The 19,638-nt window shown below is 54.9% G+C and overlaps 1 protein-coding gene across 1 annotated transcript; it reads right to left on the minus strand.

Moving 5' to 3' along the window:
• Positions 1–10,338: 10,338 nt before the first annotated feature.
• Positions 10,339–11,575, minus strand: FOXL3 (forkhead box L3; the record flags this gene model as incomplete). Its single annotated transcript, XM_082644585.1, has 3 exons — positions 10,339–10,749; positions 10,977–11,145; positions 11,469–11,575. The coding sequence occupies 3 exons, from the start codon at positions 11,573–11,575 to the stop codon at positions 10,339–10,341; spliced, it is 687 nt and encodes a 228-aa protein (XP_082500711.1).
• Between the last annotated feature and the right edge of the window lie 8,063 nt (positions 11,576–19,638).

A 19,638-nucleotide genomic window follows, 5' to 3' on the forward strand; every position in this document is an offset into this window, starting at 1 on the left:
TCGGCACAAGGAAACTAACGCTCAGACAGCGACACACGTGCGGTTTCTGTGACCAGGGGTGCTGAGCAGGGCTCTCACCCATCTTAGGTTGTGTGTGTGCAATTCTAAAATTAAGATATAATCCATATAACACAAAATTCACTGTTTTAAAGTGTACAGTTCAGTGGTTTTTAGCGCATTCACAATGTTGGACAACCATCACCACTATCTAATTCCAGAACATTTTCATCACCTCGAAAAGAAATGCCTCATCCCCAGCCATGGCCCCCACATGCCCCCTCCCTCCTTCCATGGCAACCACCGATTCGCTCTCTGCGTCCATGGACCTGCCTGTTCTGGAATCACACAATACACAGCCTCTTGTGATGGCTTCTTTCACTTGGCGTGTGTTCCAGGCTCATTCGCGTTGTAGCATCACTTTTCATGGCTGAATAATATTCCATTGTATGGATAGAGCACATTTTGTTCATCCAGTTCATCCACTGGTGGACATGTGGGTGATTTCCACTTTTTGGCTCGTGTGAGTCAAGCTGCCATGAACATTTGTGTACAGGTATCTGTTTGAGTCCCTGTTTTCCATACTTTGGGTATATTCCTAGGTGCTGAGCATCTTTTCATGAGCTTCTTGGCCATTTGTACATCTTCTTGGGAGAAATGTCTGTCCAGATCCTTGGCCTGTTTTTGAATTGAATTATTTGTCTTTTTATCATTGAATCCTAGATCAGGTTTTAAATCCCACTGCCTCTACCTCCTGGTTGAAATTAGCTGGGCTTCCATAAAATTACAGGGTGCTCGGCACACGGTGGTCCCCAGCAGAGAGGAGTGGTCTGGGCCGCAGTGTGGCAGCTGGTGGCACCTTAGGGCCAGGTGAGGGGGACAAGGGGGAGCCAGTGGCTGACAGCCCCCATTCCTTCCCTTTTGACTCCTGCACCCTTAGCACGGGCCCTTGCCCCCAGCCCTGCCCCACCATCGTCCCCTCCCCCAGGACCTGTGACGTGAGCTGCTGGCTGGGTTCCCCCGACCTTTGTAACTGGGGCCTCTGAGGCCTCAGCCTTCTCCCCGCAGAGCTTCCCTGCTCACAGCTATTCCTCTCCCTCCTCAGATGTCCTGGAATCAGGGAGGGCATCAGCCCCCCAGCACGTGACACACACGGGAGAGGGTGGGGACAAGGACCCTGCAGCTGCACAGCTGGCACTGCTCCTGCTCAGCCTCTCACCTGCCCCATGACCTTGAGCCCTCACCTGGGACAGGGAGCAGGGGGCTGACACCCAGGCTGGTGTGAGTCTCCCCTGAGATCAGGCAAGTAACAGGACTGGGACACAGTAAGAACTCAGTATGGACGGTCCTGCCATCACAAAGTTCTCAAATCCTCTTTGGAGGACGCCAGCCCACACAAACAAACAGGCGAACGCGAGGTCTAAGGCTGCGTGTCTGACTCTGCCACGATCTCGCGGAGCCCGGCAGATATTGACGATAGCTCCCTGGGGTGCACAGAGTAGGACCCGATTTGTGCAGCAGACGTGGGGTAGAATTATAGGTCTGTGTCTGCCGAGAAAGGAGTGTGTGGCGTGGCACATGAAGTATTCAGGGTGGCTGCCTTTGGGGTTTGGGATTGTGGGGAAGTGCGTGAGGTGGATAAATTATCCAGAGACACCCACCCACTTCTTCCGTGGAGGGGTCCTTCCTGGCCCTGGACTTGGGGTGTGGCCACGTGACTTGCTTTGGACACAGGATGTCTGCGGACCTGGTACCTGCAGAGGACTTGCAGCTGGGCTTCCCTCTCGCACCTCTGCTGCCATCACATCACAGAAGGAGCTTCCTCCAGGTGGTCTGAACCCCAGAAAAAATGCAGATGGCAGCCTGAGCCCAGCCTGCCCGGGGGTGGGGCGACACGAGCGCAGTTCAGCTGGCGTGCCCAGCTCCACTCTGCGCTGACTGCTCGAGCTACTGAGTGTCGGGGTGGCTGTTTCTCAGCATTATCAGGGCAGGAGCTGATGGATACAAAAGGAGAGTGAGCAGGGGGCTCACTTTTTACTTTACATCAAAGTATTTTAAGCAAATATGTTATAGTTTACAATGAAAAGAGGTGTCATACAGAGACCTCCAGGGTGGTGGGGGGTTGGGTTACATCCAGCTGGCCCCCATGCCCCTAGCTCACTAGTCTGTGAGCTGCTCAGGGCACCTCCCATCCTTCCTGGCAGCAGCCCCGGCTGAGACCGGCCACCGCGGCTTGGTCACTGGGTAGGACGCCTGAGACGCTGCTTTAGAAGTGATGGGTCTGGACGGGAGATTCAGGGTTTTCTCAACTGGTGGATCTGTTTTGGCAAATAGTCCTTGGCTTTAATTAGTTATATGTGGGAAGTTACTGGGGTTTCTTTGGGTTTCTCCTCGATGCTAAGAGCTGAAGCATGTGCCTCCAGGTGAGAAGTCACACCTGGAATCCAAGGTCAGCTGGGGGCGTTGGCACTTCTCTGCTACCTCTAAGTAGACTGATCAGGAAAAAAGGAACAATGTCAGGAATGAGAGACGCGACATCCTTGCAGAGTCTATGATTATTAAGAGGATACGAAAGGGAATATTAGGAAGCATTTTTATAAATTAGACAACATATATGAAATGGACAAATCCCTTAAAAATCGGAAGGCACCACAGCTTATTAAAGAATAGATAACCTGATTAGCCCTATATTTGTTAAATAAATCAAATTAGTAGTTAAAACCCTTCCCCCACAGAAAACTCATGTGGCTTCACTGGTGAATTCTACTAAAATTTAAATTCTACACCAATTCTCCATGAAATTGAGAAGGTGGGAATATTTCAAACTCATCCTACAAGATCAGATCAGCATTACCTTGAAACCAAAGCCAGACCATGTCCTTAGAGGAAAACTGCAGCCCAATTTCTCTTATAAACATAGAGATAAAAAGTCTAAACAAAAAAATCAAATTGAATCCAATATATATAAAAAGAAAAATGTATAATGACCAGTGGAGTTTATCCCAGGAATGCAGGGATGATTTAACATTTGCAATCAATGCAATCAACCATATTAACAACATAAATTTGACGAAATCCAATATCCATTCCCAGTAAAGACCTCTTAGCAAACTAGGGAAAAAAACGAACTTCCTCAGCCTGATAAACAACATCTATTTACAAAATAAATGTAAATAAATTTACAGCTGGGTTCACACATCACAGTGGAAGATGGAATTCTTTTCCCTCAGGATCAAAACAAGGCAAGGATACCCACCCTTGCCACTTCCATTCAACATTGCACTGGAGGTTCTACCCAGTGCAAAAAAGCAAGAAAATAAAGTGCATCCAGATTGGAAGTCACGAGATAAAACTCATAATTTATTCACTGAAGACATGGTCATCTACGTAGAAAATCTGATGGAAACGACAAAAAGCTAATAAGTGAGTTTAGCAAGGTTTTGGAATTCAGGATCAATATACAAAAATTAATTGTATTTCTGTAGACTACCAACAAGCAATCAGACCTTTAAAATTTTAAAATACAATTCATAGTAGTATCAAAAATATGAACTACTTAAGTCAATTTTCCTGCAATTGATCTATGGCTTCAACACTATACTAATCTGTCCCAGCAGGTTTCTCATAGCAATTCACAAACTGATTCTAAAATTTATTTGGCATTTCAAAGGCTCTAGAATAGCCCAACCAACTTTGAAAAAGAAAAGCAAAGTTGTGAGGAGAACACTCCACACTTTCCATATGTATTTTAAAGCTATAGCCATAGATACAGCGTGGTATTTGTACCGAATAGACAAGCAGATCAATGGAACAGAATGAGAGTTTAGAAATAAACCCACACACAGACAACCGATTTCCAACAGAGACATCAAAATAATCCCACAGGGAGAGGGAATGAATGGTGCTGAAATGACCCTATGGGGAAAATAAACTTTAACACATTCCTGATGCTATACCCAAAGCTTAATTCAAGATGGAGCGTATAACTATGTGTAAAGTATAATACTGTGGGCTTCCAGACCAAAGTGTAATATAAGACGTTTATAACCTGGGGTTACAGGCAGGGCAGTGGGGAAGGCTTCCTGGATGAGGCAGCCTGGGCACACACATGAGTTAGCAAGGCTGAGAGCCCAGGCGCCCAAGGGAGGGCCTGGCATTTGGCCCTTTACAGGGAGCAGAGAGCTGGGCAGCCGGGCACACTCAGCCCGGAAAGCTGGCAACTCCCGGCTCTGGGTGGGGGAGCAGGACAGGGTCATGGTCTCCTGAGGCAGAGAGAGGGGAAGGGGCCTCTTTTATTTACTGCAGTTGTAGAAATGCTAAAAAATGAAGAATTATTATTATTATTATTATTATTTTTTGCGGTACGCGGGCCTCCCACTGTTGTGGCCTCTCCCATTGCGGAGCACAGGCTCCGGACGCGCAGGCTCAGCGGCCATGGCTCGTGGGCCCAGCCGCTTTGCGGCATGTGGGATCTTCCCGGACCGGGGCACGAACCCGTGTCCCCTGCATCGGCAGGCGGACTCTCAACCACTGCGTCACCAGGGAAGCCCAAGAATTATTATTTTTTTTAAATGGAGTAACTGGCCAAACAGGGCTGTGAGTTTTAAGACTAGTTTTAATGCTTACGTTTAACAATGTTTAATACCGACTGCAAAGCATCATCTCATTTGGAGATAATATAGAAAGTGTACCTGCAGCCCTTTGCAGATGTGAGGTCTGGAGCCCCGACATCCCACCACGGCTCAGGCCCTGCGCCCGATCCTGGCTGTCAGAGGCTGCCTGGAGGCCCTGGGGAGGGTCTTGGCCCCATTTGGAGTGTCCTATGTGAGGCTGGCAGCCACAGGCAGAGAGAAGGCACTGGGGCCTCGACGGAGCAGGGCAGGAAACAGGCTGCATGGGGAGGTCTTGGGGCGGAAGGCGTCTGCTGAGCTTTCTGTCAGGCTCCTCAGGGACGATCCCAGGATGCATGGGCTCTCGGGCCATTTGGAAAGTTCTCGTGGCCTGACCCCGTGTTTGTGACGCGTCCTGGATGTCCTCAGCACCAGCAGACCGGGGGCCTGAGCGCTGGACACACACTCCCACCTGGGAGGCAGCAGAGACTTGCGTCTGGAGTGAGGGGCCATCAGTCTGGGGATGTTACGGACATGATTTTTCTGAGGTTTCGTGAGCAGGTGCCCAGTGCTCGGCCCTGCCCCAAGTTATGCCTCCGTCAGTGTTAAGAGGCATTTGACATTTCCCTTTGATTTAGGCACTAACCTTTACAACCAGCAGCTGTGGTTGCCCCTCCTCTGAGCACGTCTCACCTCGGCCCGCTGAGCGGCTCCAGGAAATGGGGCTCACCGCGGAGACCCCAGTGGAACCCCCACCAGCCACTCCACAGAGGAGCTGTTCCTCAGGACCTGCGGAGCTCCCAGGCACCTTTGCTTTGCATACACGTTTCTTGGCACAAAAAGGACCGGAAGAGATGTTGATGTGACACACACTCACGAGTGTACACTGGTATGTGCCCACACTCTTGTGTGCACACCCATCTGAGCACACTCGCAGGTGCATGCTCTGCTCAACCACGTGCACACACAATGTACACTCATTCACACCCACACGTGCACACTCACCAGGGCTCACAGAAGCACACCTGGCAGACACACACACATGGCCCGTGCACACCCAGCATTCAGACACACACAGAGCACCCCAGGTGGGGAATCCTCTCTGCTCCCAGTGGCCAGGGCCCAGGGCAGACAGGACTTCCCATCACACCCGGTGGACGCAGCGATCCCACTGACGGTGCCCTTGGCCTGGACCAGTATCTGAGGGAGGCGACGTGCTGAGCCCCTGACCCGCCCCCGCAAAATGCACCAGGCCTTCCTCCTGTGTCCCTCCTCTGGCTGAAATGCCAGGCTCCCTGCGTGTGGATGGAGTCCAGGCTCCACTGCCCCAGAACCAGTGGCGTAGCCTCCCCAGGCTTCTTGTGGGGAGCAGACCCTCCTGTCCCCATCACCTGAGTGAGGCTCTGTCATCCGGGATGCCCGTAAGTGGGTGGAGGGGCAGGTGGTGTCACCCTCAGGAGCCTGGCCTCTCAAGCCTCGGGCTTTGCTGCGCCCGCCACGTCTCCCACGCTGAGAGGCCCTGGGACCTGCGGTCTGTGGCTCCCCATCTACATTTGAAGGGATGGAGACGAGTATGAAGCAATTAACGGCAGGAATGGTTACGGATCCCTCACCACCTGGAGCCCAGTGCTTTTCGTGGGTGTCTGAAGAGACAGCTGGTCTGAACTCTCTCTTCTTGCCCCCAGTTCAGGGACAAAGAGTGTGGTCTCTTGGATCGTGGGGCCCTGGGCTTGGCGGGGCGGGGGGCACACATTGGCTGCCCCAGAGGACGACGGGCTCCTGGGTGAGAAGTGTGGATGGAAAACCAGCACCTGATGGGCAACAGGGTGAGGGCCGGGCAGGAACCCGGGAAGGGGGCACCCGTCCTCCCACCTCCCCACTCGCATTCCGCACAGAGCCAAGCAAAGTCGGACGGAGAGCTCCAAAGTTCCCACCCCATTTCCGCTTTTTGAAAACGGCACAGCCGCGCAACCTCTCTCAGTTTATTATAAATCTAATACTGTGAGTTTCAGCTGAGTGAACTCACGTCTTGTTTGGACTCTGGGCCTGAAGTCGCCTAAAGCTGGGGAAACGTAATTGCACAGCTGCACATGAGGACACTTAATTTGTTCTCAGCGGCAGCCTGACAAGCTGTGCCTTCCGTTCTGGGGAACCCGTTTCTCCAGAACAGCAAGGCCCATTTACGTAAGGTGTACTTGGTTTTTTTTTTTTTTTTTTTTTTTTTTTTGGCGGTACGCGGGCCTCCCACTGTTGTGGCCTCTCCCGTTGCGGAGCACAGGCTCCGGACGCGCAGGCTCAGCAGCCATGGCTCACGGGCCCAGCCTTTCCGGGGCATGTGGGATCTTCCCAGACTGGGGCACGAACCCGTGTCCCCTGCATTGGCAGGCGGACTCTCAACCACTGCGCCACCAGGGAAGCCCTGACTTGGTATTTTTAATGGGATGAAAACAAGCAATTTTGCAAATGTTTATGGACTGTTAATTTGGCTGAACGCAGAAGCAAATCCAGGTAACAGACTGTCCTTCCTGGGTTCCTCTTGAAGTCAGGCCTGGGGGCCTCACACCAGGCTGACCCCCCTGGTGGGGGGCGAGGGAAGTGCTGACTCCCCCCTGACTAGGGGGGGTGGAAGGTTAGTCTGCTCAGGGGTCCACACCCTCGAATTCCCAGATTCGGGTCCCTGGCACTTGCTCAGGGGTCGAACGCAAGTGGACGCAGTGAGTGGTTGGAGGGGCCCGGAGTGTGATTACCTCTAACCTCCTGGCCAGAGGGTGTTACCTCCTCCTCAGCCAGGCATCCTGGGCACTTGGAGTGGGGAGGGGGGCCCAGGACCTGACCCCCTGAACCTCAGTTTCCCCATCTGTGAAATAGAGCTGTGTGTCTGCCTGTCCCTGCTCACAGGGCTGCTGGAGCTGGCGGGACAAGGCCACTCGTGTTTACATATAGGCTTGGCAGTCGAGGGCCCTGAAGAGGGGAGCCACCCCTGTGCGGTGGCCCTGTGGGGATGAGGGGATGCCGCCAGAGGGGGCATCCACCCTCCCCTTGGTTGTCATTACCCTGTCTTCCCCTCACCCCTGCAGCACCCAGCTTGGGTGGAGGCCCCTCGCTCGGCCGGCTGCTCTGAACAGGGACAACCCACGGTCCGTGGGCAGGAGGCCGCACAGCCCAGGAACCTGCTCTGCACAGCGGCAGTTCGCACGCGTCTCCCACAAGCAGCCCCCCGACTTTGCTAATGGAAACCTGGTGATCCATGATGCGTGTGGCAGACATCTGCTTGGGGTAATGTGCTGGTGATGTACGTATCGGTGATCAATCAGCGGATTTGCAAGAGAGGCATAAAGTGTTTAATTATAATTGCGTTGGGCAGGTGTGGCTGGTGGAGGCGACATTTGAATAGGTCAGGCCAGCCCTCGCCCCGCTGTGTTGTTGGGGATTAAATGCCATTCACTCTGAGGGCTGGGAGGCTTTCTGAAGTCGCAAGGTGTCACACGCTGGCAAATTGAAAATGTCCCTTTGCTTCTAAAAACATGATTGATATCCTTTGCAAAACAAATGCTACACCTCACAGTACACAGATCTCGCGGCCCGGTGCTGCCCTGTGGCTGCGGCCGCCGTGGGCCTTTGCCCAGGAACGTGAGCAGGGAGGCCGATCCGAGGCCTCCTCCTCCCTCTCCAAGGCTGGAGCCTCCAGATCGTCTGCTCAGGGCACAGGGTCCTTCCATCCCCGCGAGGCTTGATCCCCAGAACGAAACTCAGGAAGAGAACTCGAAAGATAAACTGAAACGTTATTTGCTCAGTTGGTAGCAGAAAAATATATCTTCAGATACTCTATATGCCGTATTCTTGTGTATAGAACCACCTGTATCCTGTCACCATCTGAACTATACCTGGTATAATTTAAAATGATGCTTTCAGCACAACTGACAAGGGGGTATAAGTAAGAGGAATGAGACAGACATAACACATGCCCACGAGGCACACGCATGCACACATGCATGTGACCACGGCATGGAGGATGCCGTATGTTAGCAGCCTGACCCCAGAGTCACACGCCTGCGTCCTGGACCTGGCCTGCTGTGCTGCAGGTCCCCGACTTGTAAATGGGATGAGGGGAACAGGGCTGGGGTGCTGGCCAGTGGATGGTTGGCACTGGGGGCTCAGCACTGTGCCTGGCCAGCCCTGAGAGACCACAGTCACTGGCTGCTTCCCCAGCAAAGAGTTCTGGCCGTGGGTGTTTGCGAAGGCGCAGTGACCTCCACGTTACAGACCTTGGTCCTCTCCCATTGACAGAGGCTGCCTTTGGCGGCCTGGCCAGGCCGAGAGGACGCTGGTGGAGTGAGTGGGCACATCACCGCCAGTGCCCATCTCTGGAGTCAGGGATCGGCACCTCACATGAGTAATCCCCCTCTTCTCAAAACAGTGAAAGGAACGCGTGGGGTTTCTATTTACAGGGCGGGTGAAGGAAGGGATACTGTGATTTAATGAAATGCCCAGCCTTCTGAATCAGACGCAAAGCCGAGTGTAAGCGTGTATTTTGTGTGATTCAGCCTGTCTAGGCTGCTGCCTGCCTTCATCTACCCCCAGCCGCAGTTTCTCCGAGTCCAAGTCCGATAAAGCAAGGCTGTAGTTCCCAGTCGAGACAGCTGGCCTCCTTGGGTGTGTTTTTGCCATTTACAAAATTAGCCAATCATTGTCACCTAGTGAATCAGATTAGGTGTAATCCATACTAATGTTCAAATTAAGTCATGGAAAGCAGTTAACTCTGCAAAAAAGGGCTGGTGAAAAATGATAAGATTGGTCAAATAGTTTCACTTTGCATAATTGTGTTTTTTAAATGCCCATGTCTACACGGTAATTAAATCATTTACATTTCAAATGGGTGTACCCACCTCCAATGCTTGTAATTGTGCACTCCCTAACCATACACCTCACGGTGTAGCAGGAATTTATCAGCCTCCTGCCTCGGAATGTCTGCTTTCTCGGGAAACCAGCTGGATGGAACATGCTGGAATAGGGCTTACTTCCTGCTCAGAAGAATCAAGAAAAGTGTGCTTTGCCCCCATGCTGTCTCAAATTTGGACCTCCCTCCCTTCCCCCTCCCACCCTTCCTTCCTTCCTTCTTTCGTTTATAAAAAAGTACACAGAAGTCTGAAAACAATCATCAAATATTCTATCCACAACACGAGATGCATTTGTCACTTCCAATCACATTACCCATAACAGGGACACAGTCAAAAACCTTGGGCAACATTCACGGGATTGATTCATAGCTGCCTCGACCATCTGCACTTTATTATTATTGTTTTCAGCTCTAAAGGAAGATGCCCACCAGCTTCACTGACTGGACACTTAGCTCATCGGCAGCTTCGTGCGCATCCGTCTATGAAGCAAACGCTCCGACGGTACCTTGACTCTAAGTGAATGTGACCCTGAACCCACGTTCTTAGTCCTCAAGCAGGATCACCCGGTGGGTCTAGAGCAAACCCTTAAGTCGTCAAACGGGACCCGATGGGTTTCATCTGAAGGGATAAAGCCACAATATGGAAATGAGTGCCTTTCATCAGATGACCGTCTTTCCCTCCAACCTAGGCTGGTTTCAGCGATGAGCCTGAGTCTGTGGAAGTTTGTGGGATGTGGCAGAACCTCATTTCTCCACTCGAGGTGGGCCCAAACCACCCAGAAGACCCCAGACTGATTGTCTGACAGCCCCGGAGGTGGAGCAGCCTCAGCCCTCTCACATGGTCCAAAGGTGAAGGTTCATTTGCTGGGCCTCCAGCCGGGGGCATCTGCCCTCCTGCGCGTGGGGCAACCTGAGCCCGGGAAAGGGGCCTGGGGTGGAGAGGATGGAGTCGATGCTGAACTTGACGTCCCCGCGCGCCTCCCTCCCCAGGGCGGCGGGGCTGGCTGGGGCTGGGGCCTCGCGGCGGGGGACGGGGGTCCCCCTCGCAGTGGCCGGCTCAGGGGGACCCCGGGGCGCTTCCGCTTCTACCGCGCGCGTCCCCCTCGCCTCCTCGCATTTGGGGCCTCGCCGCCGCCGCCGTCGCCTGTAGTTGCCGTTCTCGAAAAGGTCCAGTAGCGACTCGCAGCCGCCGGCGAAGGTCCAGTAGTTGCCTTTGCCCTTCTCGTGGCCATGGGTCCGCGGCACCTGTGCGAGCGAGGGGCTCAGCGCCCGGCTGGCCCCCAGGTGCGACCCGCCCGCCGCGAGCGCTCACTCAGGGCCACTTAGGGTGAGCCCTGGGCAGCCCTGGAACGACGCGCCCCAACCCGGTACACCCCCGCTCCCCCCGCCAATCAGGGATAACTTGGTCCAGGTGTCGCAAGGCCTGGGACCCTCAGGGGCCGCTCGGGGGCGGGGGCAGGGAAGGGGCTCACCTTGACGAAGCAGCTGTTGAGGGACAGGTTGTGGCGGATGGAGTTCTGCCAGGCGCGCTGGTTGGCGCGGTAATAGGGGAACTTGCGCATGATGAAGTCGTAGATGCCCGACAGGGTCACCTTGCCCGTCGGGCTCTGCTGAATGGCCATGGCGATCAGCGCGATGTAGCTGCAAAGAGGGGCACTCAGGCCAGGCGGGCGCCGGAGGCGGGACCCCGGAGCGCGTCTGGAGTCTCCCCCGCCTGCCCTGCCCGGCCGGACCCGCTCTGCTCTGCCTTCCCCCAGGGCGCTGAGAACTCCCAGCGCCGCTCTGCGCAGACCCCAGAAGCTCTCTCTCACACCTGGGGGTTCCCCGGGGAGGGTGGAGAACCTTCTCGGCTACCTCCAGACGTGCGGACGAGAAGAGACCCCTCCCTCATCCCAGGCGGGTCTTGGCCCCCTCGCGGAGGAAGGCCGCTGTCCCCTGCGGCCCCGCCCCGGCTCCGCGGTCACCTGTACGCCGGCCGCGTGAGCCGCTTCTCCTCATCCGAGCTGCCCGCGGGGTAGTCGTCGGCGTCGTAATTGAAGCAATTGTAGGGATACTGCGAGCTGTCAAACATCGTGGCGCTCCGGGCGCCCGCGGGGCCACCGCTGCTGCCGCCTCCTCCGCGCCGCCCGCCGGCGCTCCAGGTCTGCGCGGAGGTTCTCGCTGGCGCGGGCGCAGCAGCGTCTGAACTGCCGGCTGCTCTCCTCCTGAGCTGGGAACCCGGGTTTCTGAGGTCCCCCCGCCCGCCCCCACCCCGTCGTCTCGCATCCAATCCCGGAGCGGGGGAAGCCCCAGTCACCGGTAGAGCGGCCGAGGGGAGCGCAGCGGGCTCGCGGTGGGCCTCTGACCGGCGGCAGGAGGAGGGAGCCGCGCGCTGGGTGGACCGACGGGCGGGGCGCCCACAGCCACCGCTCTGGCCTGATTCACCTCGCGGTTCCCGCGCCGGCCCCAGACTTCAGGGCCGAGCTCGCTGGGTCCCCCACGCCTGGGCGCACCCCGAGACTTGTAGGTTCTTCCCTGGCTCCTGGATCCCCATAGTGGGCTCCTGCGCTGCCAGGAGCCAGGCCACAGAGAGGGCGGGGGCTATCTCCCCTCCCCACCAGGCTCTGCACCTCCGGCCTGCAGCCCCAGAGCAGCAGTGGTCCAGGGTGTGTCCTGCCTGGACTCTGGATCAGAGCCAGGCCAGAGACACGGGGTCCAACACATCCTCCAGCGCCCTGTGTCCCCGACACACTGTCTCTCACTGTCCCCTCCTCCAGGGGCCCGGTGCGGGGCTCTGAGCCCAGTGGCCACCTGCCCTGTAACCGGCTCCTGCAGCCTGGGGTGAAGAGCTTGCACTTCTCATCGGCCAGGCCACTGCTTCACTGGTCCCTTCTGGTGGGAGTGGGCTACCGGTGGGGGCACGTGGGAGAGAAGACAGGGGTAGGACGCTTTAGGAAGAAGAAGTGAGCTGGAATCTTAAGGGGGCCCCTTTGTTTCAAGTTGGGCATGCCACCCAAAGGCATTTCCATGAATAATCTGCAGAATTCCGGCCATGAGCCCTGTCTGTGAGTCTGCCCAAGGCCAGGACGCCTGGATTGTCTTCCAGAAGATTTTGCCTTCAAAGCTGCACCTGTAGGTCTGAAATGACTGTGCTTTTTTTTTTTTTTTTAGGTTAAAATAAATTTTTATTAAAAAATTGTATTAAATGTTAGAAGAGACTTATACACAATTCACAAATTCTTTATAAAACATTGCCAATCTTTCCCCAATTGTAATTGTTTTTATGCAGACTTGGAAATTTTGCAGTGAAATAAGGTCTACAAAATATTTCTTTTAGAAAGCATCACAATGATAATTTTAGGCAAAATAGTCTTTAAAACTGAAATATTTGCATGCAAGTGAGTGAGCTCTCAAACACCCGTATTCTTTATCCCAGTGACAAAGTATTAAACTGACTTACTGAGGAAACAATGAACAAGTATTCTGTAAACTTCTCAAATTCACTCAAATATTTAAATTACTTTCAAAAGCAGTGCCATTACAAGGTATTGACAATCACATTACGTGCTCAGTCCAGCCCATTGGCCCAGGAGGGCCTGCTGCTTCCCACCTTGCTGAAGAAGAGTGGTGGGCCTGCTGGGGTGGGGCGTGTCCAGGACCTGGGGCCACCGGGGCAGCTATGCCAGTACCCTTCTCGCTTTGGCTCCTGTTCGGGTGGGATCTGAGGTGCGCTTGGGCTCAGATGCATTCATTGGCTCCACAGCTTCCTCTCTACCAGGTGTCAAAATTTAAAATGCTGGAACGTGGGAACGTAAACCGGTACAGCCCTTGGGAAAACATTTTGGTTGTTTCTTTAAGAACTAAACTTGCAACTACCATGTGACCCGGCAGTTGCACTCTTGGGCGTTTATCCCAAGTGAAGACTTAACTTCACACAAGCACTTGTGACACGTGTTCGTAGTGGCTTTATTCCTCTTTTCCCCAAACTGGAATCAGCCCAGATGTCCTTCAACAGGGAAGCATTGGACAAGCTGTGGTCCAGCCACATCACGGGCACCGTCAGCAGCACAGAGGGACCAGCGGCAGATACAGCTGAGACCTAGGTGAAGCTCTGACAGAGGCAGGTCTGCACAGTGAAAATGACAAGACTGCTACCCTCACGGCAATAAAACCGGAGCTCTGCACAATCACGACTCTTCTTGAATCTGTCAGAGAACTAAGGTTTCAGGGCAACCGACTCAAGCCCAGGGGAACAGGCCCATCAGAGGAGAGTGGGTCTGAACTCCCACTTACCTGCAGCAGGTGGGGGGACGGGATGGTGAGTTGCTGAAGCCATGCGAGTGCTGGCGGGAGAGCCCAGAGCCCCGGCCAGGAGAGGTGGAAGCACGTCCCGCTCTCTCGTGGACCGGCTGTCTCGTGGACCTCACTGGATGCACGGGAGCAAGAGAGAGAGCAGGGGACCGTCTGGAAAGGTCTCCTGCGTGCCAGGCCTGGGGGTGTGGAATCGCGCAGCTCCTTCCCGGAACAAAACAGAGTCTGCCCAGGGAAGGTGGCAGCCAGCTGTCGCCCCATCCCAGACCAGAGGTGCTGCAGGTCCTGAGACAGGGGGAGGCTTCTGAAGCATTAAAGAGTGGATGGTGGAGGAAACAGCTCAATTTGTTCACTAGTTTAATTGAATAGAAAATGAAGTCTGGTTGGTTAGAAAACCTTCCGAACGTGTTTTGGTTTCTTAGGCTTCTGAAGCGTGCTTGACTTCCTTCTGAAAATAATATTAATTTGGGGCCCGGCAGTGAGAAGGAAGGCTTCTCTGGCGTTTAAGCCAAAAATCCCCTCCAAATACCACTAATACTGCCAGTCATAGGCCAGCAGCGTTCCAAGATTCTTTATGCTCTTTATGCTCACTCACTTCTCAGGACCATCCTGTGAGTCAGGCCTTTCGTTTAGTCCCCTTTGCTGGGACGGAGAGGGCAAACAGCTCACCTGAGATCACAGCACTCGTGTGGGGTAGAGCAGGATTTGAACCCAGGCCCTTCAGGAAAGGCTGTGACTGCAGTTCCAGGGCTCGGGAGGTGGCCTGCGGGAGCTTGCGTGCCTGTTCACCGGGAGGCCTATATGAAGATGTGGGAGACCAGCCGGAGGGGGCTGCAGCCTGTCTTTGGGAACAGTCCTGGACCCCAGCAGCCCTCACCCAGCATGTCTGACGCAGAAACATCACAAACGGTACAAGAGGAGGGTGTGGGGGAAGACGGGACTCACGTGATCGCTATAGTGTCTTATAAGTTACTCATATGCTTTGTTTTTTTTTTACATCTTTATTGGAGTATAATTGCTTTACAACGGTGTGTTAGTTTCTGCTTTATAACAAAGTGAATCAGTTATACATATACATATGTCCCCATATCTCTTCCCTCTTGCGTCTCCCTCCCTCCCAACTCACACACTTTTGTGTTTTGTAGTTAAAAGCTGTGTTTGTTACAGAAAATTTATAAAGTAGAGAAAGGTGAAAAAATAAAAATCCTCACACATGGCAGCTCTCCCCCTTCACAATAGGTCCAGAGAGAGGGGCAGGAGCCTGGGGTGTCCTGTAGCCCAGGTTTGGCGTGACCGGCTACCACTCACATATCCTATTGGCCTCAAAGACAATTTGGGCACCAGGCGGCGGGGGCTCACCCGGCGTGAATACCAGGAGATGTGGACCCCTGGGGGCCTGCTTGGGGGCTGCTACCACACACGGGGAATTGGGAACCCTCGACCCCAACGGCGGGGACTGCGTGGGGTCTGCAGAGGATCAGAAAGCCTGGAACGATGGACCGGGCCAGCCTGGATGCAGGGCCGGGAGGGCTGTGCCACTGTGGAAGCTGACCGTTTCAGTGTCAGGGGAGCAGGCCAGGGCAGAGGGGGCTGAACCAGGCAGAGCTGCCGGCCTGTATGTGCTGGAGCTGTGCTCCTTTTTGTCCTCACGTGGCTCCCAGTCTAGTGAGAAGTGGACACTGGCCAGCTGACCTCAGAAACACATGATCTGACACGGGGTGGGGGACGTCCATGGGTGAATGCACTTAGGTCACCCAGGCTGTAAGGCTAGGAAACCTTCCAGGATGAGATGTTTGAGCAGCACTTGGAATAAGAATGAATGAAATAAGGGTGGGGTGGGGGCAAACAGCTCCAGGGTGGAAGGCTGCGCTAAGACCCAGGGGCACCATGGAGATGGTGCTTCTAGAAGCTTCCGGAAGGCCAGAACACTTCAACCCTCCAGATGAATTCCATATTCTTCTTCTTCTTTGGTGTTGGAAGTATGTGTCAGTGTACAGAATTTGTATTCAGCACTCACTGAAGAATGACCCACTGACTCTATAGGTATTTTTGGGCCCAGGCACTGTGTTAGGTCCTGGACAACAGGGGACCAAGGTCGACAGCCCCCTCACCTGGGCTCCGGGCCTGGCCTGGGGGGCGGGTGGGGCCACCCTGAGCCCCTGGGCACTGAAAGGACAGGCTGGCCTGGTTGGGGCCTGGGTAGCCACTGGCAGGGCTTGCTGATGCTCTGGCTGGCTGAGGGACCCATCTGCCAGGCAGCCGAGGGTCTTTGTACCCCCTCTGCTTCTGAGGTGTTGGATTCTGATCCTGAGGACCTAGGGGACTACTGAGGCCAGACTCTGGTCATCTCTGCTCTGGGGAGGCTGGTCTTGCTTTTCTCAGGTTCTCCTCTAGATGGTGCAAGGGGACCAGACATGGGCTGTGTCCCCAGCGCAGGCCTCCCAGGCCCCCCCAGGACGGCAGTGACCACAGGAATACATCCAGCTGAGTGTAGCTGGGGTGCTGCAACCTGCAGCAGGGACAGGACAGAGCACAGGCCTTGGGCAGGGCTGGCTGCCTGCAGCCGCCACAGCAGCCCAGCGGGGCTGCCCAGGGCCTGGTGTGCACCCCACAGACCCTGTACTGCAGCCGGCCCCGAGGTCCCCTCATCCGGGGTCCTCTCCCCGCTTATCCCATCAAAGCCGAGAGGCCAGGAGCTGCCCCTCCCCTTGGGGACGGGATGGACACTGTTCCCAGGCCCTGGCCAGCCCACACCCCGGTTCCCGAAAGCCAGCTCCGAGAAGAGTAAGAAAGACCCCTCTGTGCGGGTGGGGACCCCTCCCACAGGGGCTTTGGAACTCTGCTCTCCTGATGAAGGTGAGGTTCATTCAAGCCCCCTCCGGTCCCCCAGGCCAAGGCTTCTGAGGCGTCTCTGCTCACCTGCTTCATGTTCCCTTTGGGTTGGGGGGACATTGACTTGAGGGAGAGTTTCCTGTGAGGGCTGAGCAGGACCTCCGGAGGGTGGCCTGGGGGCCACTGCGTCTGGCCTCCTGGGGAGCCTGCACCTCTGGGCATGGCCTCTGGGGGACTGGCCCCAGGAATGTGCACATTTGACTTGCTCCCAGGTGGAGAGGCGCCGGGGAGGGCCAGGGCCCATGAGGACCCTCTGCCAGCCCCCTCCTCGGGCCTCCCTGCCCTTCATCCGTCTCAGGCTTGTGGGTGGGGCCCGGGAGTGAAGGTGAGCCCACCACCTGCATCCCCGGAGCCCCACTGACACACTCTGTCCCTCGGGCCCACAGGGCAGGGGTCGTGCACGCGTCCCCGTCTATATACTGATTTATTTATTTACTTGTTTTAATTCAGGAAGTGGTCTCTGCCCTCAGAGGGGTTGCCTCCTGCCTCTTGATTCTCCACAGCCAGGCCCCAGGCCGACTGAAGGAGGGTTTTTGTTTTGATTTCTCCCCAGTTTGTCTTTTTAATCATGTTTGAATCCTTAACCCTTTCTCCTCAGCCCTGTGGCAGGTGCTGTCCTACTGTAGACCAAGCAGGCTGTCTAACTCTTGTGGAGAAGCAGACTTTCAACTAGAGGAATTTAACTGAAAACCTTTTCTTTCATCTTGTTCCAGGCTTCCTCCACCACCCTCGCCCCCTCAGCCCCTCCCTCTGCAGATCTGGGTCCCAAACACCACACGCTCCTGCGTTAATTCAGTAAAGTCCCTTCACCTGTCTGGGCCTCGGTTTAGATGGTGAAAATGGGCATAACGGAATTCAGGTTTTACGTGCACAGCTGTCGTGAGCAGCACACGGGACAAGGCAGGAGGGCCCTGGGCTGGTGGTGTGCACGGTCTCGCGGGGCTCACAGCTCAGGCCCTGCCCGCATCTCTCCTCCCATCCAGCAGCTTTACCTGCTGTTTGAATTTGTATCAAAGTAATAGATAAACACAGTTTTAAAAGCCAAATAACACTACAGATCAGATCATGGACAAGAGCAGACTCCTGCCCACCTCACCCCTGTTCCCGAAGCAAAGACCCAGAGAAGTCACTTTCTGTAAGTCTCCCTGGGTGTGCTGTTCTTTGTCTCGTTTGCGCATCACCTCCATGTTTCTAAATGACAGGCTTTTTATTTTTAAGTTTTACAAGATACCTACCAACTTCCTACCTGAGAGAGGACCAGCCCCTCCCAGTTCAGTTGCATCACATTTTCCTTTTGGGGAAACAGTGCTGATTGCTGACAGGGTCATGTCTGTGAACCTCATCACGGCCGAGCCAGACTGTCCTAGACTGTGTTTCCTTCCTTGTGTGACTGTCTCCCGGAGGTGACCAGTTCTCACCGCTGCCGTTCTAGGCCTGTCCTCACCCCGACAAGGCCACGGCCTTTTCCCACAGAAGGACTGGCTCCTCTTGGCTCCCGTTTGCCTGGGGACTGTACTCTGAGCAGTTTGGTAACTTTCATCATCATGCCAGTGGTCCCACCCCCCGTCCCGTTTTCCTTTTACTTGACTCCTTCCTGGTCCCACACCCCGCGGCAGCGTCCTTGGGTCCTCGAGGTGTGCGTGCAGAGTCTGTTTGCTGCATGTCTGTCTGTCTCTCCCAGGCTCACCTCCCGGCTTCCCACTGGTGTCTCAGCCGCTGCCCCAGCTCTGGAGCCTCTGAGAGCACTGCTTGCTGTGTGCTAAGGGGACGAGACTCTGTGCTACCCGAGAGGTGTCAGTCAGCCTCCTCCGAAGCCCCTCCCAGCGAGGCCTTGACTCCCGTGTCTGCATCACACAATTTTAGCAAGAATCCTGTTAACTCAGTTGGACGAGAGACCCCTGGCCCGCCATCACCGAGAACCCTGGTTTAGTCAGAGCCCCTGATGCAGTGATTTCCCATCCCTCACCTCACCTGCTCCTTGGCTGTCAATCCCTACCTTCCAGGCTGCATTGGGAATTGAGCCAGTTCTGTACTGAGGCCTTTTTTTGTCCCCATTGCAATGGTGCTGAACGAACCTGTCTCCATGGCTTTAACTGCTGTCCAGCTCTGGGCCTCTAGGACAGCTCTGCTGAGCTCGGAACCTCCTCTGTGACACTGCTTGGCCTTTGAGGGGGAGCCGATGTCACCTAACGTGTGCCTCTTTGGTGTAACGATTATTATTATTTCTTTTTGCGGTACGCAGGCCTCTCACTGTTGTGGCCTCTCCCGTTGCAGAGCACAGGCTCCGGACGCGCAGGCTCAGCGGCCATGGCTCACGGGCCCAGCCACTCCGCAGCATGTGGGATCTTCCCGGACCGGGGCACGAACCCGTGTCCCCTGCATCGGCAGGCGGACTCTCAACCACTGCGCCACCCTGGCGTAACAATTATTTTGAGCTGATTATTTTGAGAAACAGTGGAGCAGAAATTGCCCTTTTGGGAGGGACATTCGCATAGTTAAGGAAATCTCCCTCTGTACATGTCTCTCTCTCTGTACCTGAACGGGGGTGGCTCTGGATCAGGAGAGACTCTTACTGGGGAGAAGCCCAGATTCAAATCCACGTAACCACTACACCCTCATTTCTGCTCTTCTTCGTCACCCCCATAACTGGCTTCCCCCACACCCTTCTTCTCTTGTCTTTAGCTCAGGGAGTTCTGAGGGACTGAGAAGCTCTGTGTCAGCAATGGGGGACAACGACCACATGTGTATTTCTGATCACGCCCTGGGTGCCGCACCAGGACACCACAGACGGCGCAGCTGAAACACAGACTCTTCTGTCTGCTCTGGGGTTGTTTCTGGTGAGGCCTCTCTCCCGGCTTGCAGACGGCCGTGTCCTCCCCGCATCCCCACGTGGTCTCCCCTCCTGTGCGCATGGGGAGATCTGTGGGGTGACAGGTGAGGGAACCTCCAGTA

The sequence above is a fragment of the Mesoplodon mirus genome (assembly GCF_964341445.2).
Source record: "Mesoplodon mirus genome assembly, chromosome: 15".
In the NCBI taxonomy this organism is placed as follows: Eukaryota; Metazoa; Chordata; class Mammalia; order Artiodactyla; family Ziphiidae; genus Mesoplodon; species Mesoplodon mirus.